Source organism: Microcebus murinus, chromosome 4 (genome assembly GCF_040939455.1).
Source record: "Microcebus murinus isolate Inina chromosome 4, M.murinus_Inina_mat1.0, whole genome shotgun sequence".
Lineage (NCBI taxonomy): Eukaryota > Metazoa > Chordata > Mammalia > Primates > Cheirogaleidae > Microcebus > Microcebus murinus.
The window spans coordinates 37,647,525-37,653,483 of NC_134107.1; the positions used below are offsets into that span (position 1 = coordinate 37,647,525).

At 42.2% G+C, this 5,959-nt stretch overlaps 1 protein-coding gene across 1 annotated transcript; it reads right to left on the reverse strand.

Moving 5' to 3' along the window:
• Positions 1–2,973: 2,973 nt before the first annotated feature.
• On the reverse strand, positions 2,974–5,550 carry FIBIN (fin bud initiation factor homolog). Its single transcript, XM_012744654.2, has one exon. It carries the CDS (start codon positions 5,139–5,141, stop codon positions 4,497–4,499), a length of 645 nt encoding a protein of 214 aa, XP_012600108.1. The 5' UTR covers positions 5,142–5,550; the 3' UTR covers positions 2,974–4,496.
• Positions 5,551–5,959: the final 409 nt, after the last annotated feature.

Genomic DNA, 5,959 nt, shown 5'->3' on the forward strand with positions numbered 1-5,959 from the left:
TATAAAAGGATGAGTTTGGCTTCTTTTGCTCTCTCTTGCCCTCTTGCCTTCTACTATGTGAGGATGTAGCAAGAAGGCTCTTGCCAGGTGCTGGCACCTTGATCTTGGACTTTCCAGCCTTCAGAATGTTGAGCAATACATTTCTGTCCATTATAAATTACCCAGGCTCAGACATTTCTGTTATAGCAACACAAAGTAGGCTAAGACACACTGCTTTATATTTCCCAGATAATTGTAATTTAGACTGTTGCTGAACTTTCATAGATCCTTGTGCATACTCTAATCCCCTACATCACTGTACCCGATTATTTTCTTTAGGTGTCAGTTTCCTCACACATCTATAAACTGTTTCTGTCCTGGCTACCTCATATGGTATCATATTAAAAATATTTGCTGAATGACATATCCATCAAAATTCTGACTTTACAAAGATATTCCTAAGGACCACTCCAATTCCCAAATTGCTAAGGCGATTTACAGAATCCCATTCTCTACATGGGTGAATTACTGTTACACATTTCTGTATTCTATTTCTAACCAAGACTTCTTATGTCTCCAATCATTATCCCTTTTATAGGAAAGCATTTGTGAGCCACATTTAGCATTCCTATTTTATATCCAGGTAACATCCCATATCAAAAAGATTTTAATAATCATCCTCTGAAAAAATGCCTCAAGGAAATTTGACTGTCCTGCCCCTTAGCGTGACTTCATATTGTTCATGGCCATTTTTATAACTTATTAAAATAGTTTATAATCTAAGTTTCAAGGCTTCTCTCAGAACGTTTTGAGAAAATTTCCTTAGCAGAGTTATAAATGAGAGTTTAAAAGCCAATGAAAAGCGTGTGAACTATTGGACAGCTTCTCGGTGCTGCCATGCTTAACGCACCTGCCAGACTTGGACAACGTCTGTGGGCCTGGCTTTGCTTGTTGCAGAGGCTAAAGTAGCCTGGTGTCTTTCATCAACAGACTCCAGATAGACCGATACCTGCAGACTGCTTCAAAATAGGTATGTGGCAGTTTTCACATGGTGAGGTTGAGAGAGGGGGAATTAGTAGTACTGAACAATGCATTTCACAGAGAAAGTAGCAATGAGAAATTCTATAAACAGCAGAGCCACTTAGCTTCTGACTGCCAGACATTATCAGGAATCTGAACCGTACTGGACAACATTGGGAGTGGATGGCTAGAAGCCCCAGTGGACCTCTATCCTCCACATTCTTCTTTCATTTGCTCATATATCCCACTAGATAATCATCACTTAAAATGAGAGCATAGTAAAGTATATAAGGCATCACACAGTTTTAATCTTGAAAAACATACCTAAGCTTTTCAGACCTCAGTTATAAAAATAATGGTGCTAATAAAAATAGTAATAGCAACTAACATTTATTGAGGATTCTCTGTCTCAGGTACTATTCTAAGTGCTTGATATATATTACTTCCTTTTCTAAAATGCTTTCCTTACACAGTTTGTTATTAGAATTAAGATAAATGACCCAGGCAAAACTTCAGAGTCTTGCCAATAATACTGAGTTTCCAAACAGTTAGTTATTTTGTTATTGTTCTAACAAACAACAATAACAACAACAATAAATGCCGCTTGTTCCAAATAAAACTCTAAAAGGCTCTTTTAAACTTTTGGTCCTTAGATGAAGTCCTAAGGCTTTGTTACATCCCAGAATTACCCACAGCCTAGCTCAATGCCTGACACAGATTAAATGGTCAACAAATACTTATAAAAATAACTAAAAATCCTAAATTGTATGGATGTGTTTGTAAGTGGATTTTGCAGAGAAGAGAGTTTGTGGTTTTCTTCAGATTCTCAAAATATTTCATGGTCTAAGAAAATAATGAGCCACTGCTTTAAAAGAGAATCCGTCACTGGCGAGTAACGAAGCCTAATGAGAATGATGAAGCAGGGAGGAAAGATTTGAGTGGGGCTGGCTCCCCACCATAAGAGGGTTTGGAAAGGCCTGCGATGCTAGCCTCTGGGGTGGCAGTCCAGGACTGTTGCTTCTCCCCACCTGGAAATTCCCATTTGCCCTCTGAGGCCATTTACAGAAGACTTTGTGGGATTACTGGCCCTACATCTAACCTTGAACGGAATGATTTAATGCCAGATAATTTTGTTCTGGTTTTGTAGGAATCATAGAATGTTTAGCACTGGAAAGAACCTCATACATGATCTATTTCAGGGTTTTCAAATTTATAGCAGATGTGTTGCCATTCCCCTTGCTGCACCCATGGAAGACATATCTAATTAGGGACAGCACTCCTGTAGCTTTTGAATCTTTCTTAACATAATATCATATGCAACCAGTACCAATTGATTGAAATTAGAATGCACAAAAAAAAATAGTTTTCCATCACTGTCACATGTCCAATATCCTCCTATTTCAGTTGGGAAGATTGAGGAGATGACATTTGATATGTCTCTGGGTTAGATCTGCCCACTGTGAAGTGAGTGATAAGAGACTTTTGAGACACAAAGGGTTGTGGCTTCAAACTACATCTAAGCACTAAATATCATCTTCTTTGCCTTTGCTGTTATTTTTTTTCTTCACATTTTTAGAATAAAGAAAGAAACTTTTAAGTGACCTTCTTCCCACATATAAATCTAGAAGGCAGCTAAAGAAATTATGAATGATTTTAAATATTATTCCATACATTGTTTTTTTTTTTTTATTTTAAACAATAGGTAGTTAAGCAAAGGTTCAGGCCTCTCTCTCTCATCTCTCAGTATCCTTGAAAAAGAACAGTTTTGGGGAAAGTCCTGCCTTAAATTCAAGAGACCTGGGGCTGTTGCAACCAGCTGAGGATGTCACTTAGCCATTTTGGGCCTCGCTTTCCTCTATTGTTACCAGAGAACATTGGATACTTCATAGGAATAGGAACCTTGCTCCCTCATGTATGGGAAACAAAAAATGGATTTTGTTGACCAGAATGTGAAGATTTATTTATTTTCTCATGTGTGTGTGTGTGTGTGTGTGTGTGTGTGTGTGTGTGTATTTGCGTGCATCTATGTGAATAAAAAGCAAATTTAAGGTAAGAGTGAGGACTGGCTAGGGCAAGACATGAATTAAAGTACATTTCCAACTTTTTAAGCCATTAATTAAATAATGTTGACCTGGATTTAAAATTATTAAGCATCATTGTAGTTCTCATAACGTAGAATAGACTGTCTTCTCTGCAGGATGAGGGCATATCAGGTATGAGCTTTGTCATAAACTTGTCCAGGTGAGTCTATGGAGAAAAACTAGAGAAAATGGGAATTTTTAAGCACACCAATAGAGATCAAATTTAAAGTTCTGGCACAGGTTAGATTTTTTTTTTCTTTTGAGAATAGTAAAGGTGGCTGGGGAGAGGAAAATTGCCAAATATGTAGCTATCCTTCTGCCTTCTTTATCATATACTCTAAGTAAACTGGCTTAAATCCCATCCTTATCTCTCCTTTGGCATTAGTCCCTTTTGGAAATATGAAAGTTACAGAGGTAAATTAGAAAATAAGCCAGTATTATATGAAAACATATTTATTGTCTGCATAATAAAACTTAGCTAAGGAGTTACTAGAATTAGAATTCTCCCTACTTGAAGTACAAGTTTCTAATAAGCCAACAGAAGCAAAACCCCCATATGAGAAAGAATACATTGGAACCCTAAATCATAGGTATTTGGGGATATGTTTAAGCAATCTATCTACTTCTCTGTAATTTACTGTAGCACTGATGACAAAGCATAGACATACAATGAGAGGCATAGAGAATCGGCACATCCACTCGAGTGTGCAACCACTGCAAAGCTTGAACTTCTTACATGGGGTCACTTTAACTTACACATAGGCACAGAAGCACTTCAGAAATCTCCTTGCAAAGGACGATTTGCATATAGTTTCTTGACAATACTTTAAAAAAAAAGAAAAACCCAACTCTCTGACCATGGTTAATAAATAAGAGAGAAAAGGAGAAGAAACAAGCTACTGCCATGAGCTGGCAGGCACACGGAGCAGCACCTTGGACCTCATTTGAAAAACAGGCAACTCTGACAGCTTTCAGAGCCCAAGAGAGAAGGCTGGAGGCCGAAAGGAGCTACACATTATAATCTTTGGCTATTTCCACATAATCTCCAGATGGAGAAGCTTAATCAGTCCCTACCACATAAACTGAGTCCTTATAGATGTGGCTGAAACAAGTATCTCTGCAGAGTTATAAAGCCCTCTAGGAATGGCAATTGGTCTTTCCAGGTGATATAGCCATAACAATCACATAAATAATGTACAAAAACAAAACCAAAAAACAATATTACTCAACTCTAAACTTTTTCTTTCTTTTTAAAGATGACCTCAGATTCATTCTCAAAGTGCAAATCTGGATATTAAAAACAAAAACAAAAACAAAAAAACTAGGTATAAGGGAAATGTAGCCCCATTTTCTATCTCCCACCCTCCGCAGTGAGGCTGATTCGATCCCCTCTCCCTCACATCTGTGCCCTTCCTCCTATACTTTAAGATAGTCATTTTTCAGCCGACCCAGCCGGGTCCCATGGCTCCTGATGGTGAGGGCCAGCAGCTCGTATTTGTCCCTGAGCCCCACAGAAATGTCCAGCGTCTCCTTCAGCAGGGACTTGGTGTGGACCAGCATCCCCTGGAAGTCCTCGTTCAGCCTGCTGTCCTGCCGACTGTCCTGTTCCTGGCCCTGCTTGAACTTGCTCTCCAGCTCAGTGAGGGACTTGTCGGAGTTGGAGTAGGCGTCCCCGATCTGGTGAGACTCGCGCCGCAGGTATTTGCCGTAGCTCTCCTCCCCGTCCAGGTCGTAGGAGATGCTCTTGCTGATGCCCTCCAGCACGCGCCCGGCATCCTCCACCTGGCGGCCCAGCACGGTGAACTCCTCCCGGAGCGTGAGGCTCACCAGGCTACTCGCCTGGCTCCCCTCCCCCTGGGAGCAGCGCCGGTGGTCACTCACCCTGAAGAGCAGCTGGCACTTCTCGGGGTCATCGTTCTCCTCATAGTCCCCATCGGGCACGAAGTAGTGGTGCAGAGTCCCATTGGACATCTCCGGGTACAGGGGGCCGTCGAAGTAGCCCTGACACAGGTAGCAGAAGAAACTCATCCAGAGGAACTTCAGGAACACCATTCTGGACATTCGGGATGACCGGGGACCCCAGGAGAAGACTGTCCGCCCAGGCACAAGGAAGGGGGTCTCCCTGGGAGTCAGTGCCCCCCTGAGACGGCGGCGTCCGCCTCTGTCCTGGCCGGCTGGCTGCACCCTGGCCCCCGCTCCCCAGCAGGCTTCATGTGGCTGTGCCGCAGCGCAGGGTGCACCTCGCTGTGCGCCGGCTGCCCTGCTGCAACCCCCGCGCGGGCTGTCCCGGAGCCGATTTGCAGGCGAGGGCGGGACCCCTCCTGCAGGCAGGACGCTGGCGCTGCTACCCGACTCTCAGAGTCCCCCTTGCTCCCGGGAGATGGAGCGAGCGTGTAGCTGCAGAGAAAGGCTCCTGCCCTCTGATGCTATTTCAATTCCTGGACTGGGTGGGAATGTGGAGCTTTTCCTTTGGCTACAGATATCCTGAGGATCTCTCTGCTCTCAAATTACAGCTCATTTCGTCACTTGGAAGCCAGGGAACAAGTTTGGAGAGAAACCTCTCACCAGGTCTCTGTTATTAAAGGTACAGGGTCTCTTTTTAAAGACTGGAAGGGGGGAGACCTGGCAAAATAGAATTTCGTTTCCCCTGAATGGGAAAATGAAAAGAGAATTAAGTAAAATTTCCAAAGCAAAAAGCCTGGTTTGCTATTGGCATACTAGAGGAAAGAGTGATTACCCTTGAGAGATGCCATTTCACATGTCTAAATAAATATCAGTTCAGTTGGATTTGTGACTATGTCAATTTTTATCTTTAAAAAGTTTGTGACTTTGAAGGCAAAATTAGAATGTCAGAAATAACAGTTTTGTTTGGCAATGAT

Coding starts and splice junctions, on each gene's coding strand:
- FIBIN (XM_012744654.2), bottom strand. CDS start 5,141: ATGTCCAGAATGGTGTTCCTGAAGTTCCTCTGGATGAGTTTCTTCTGC.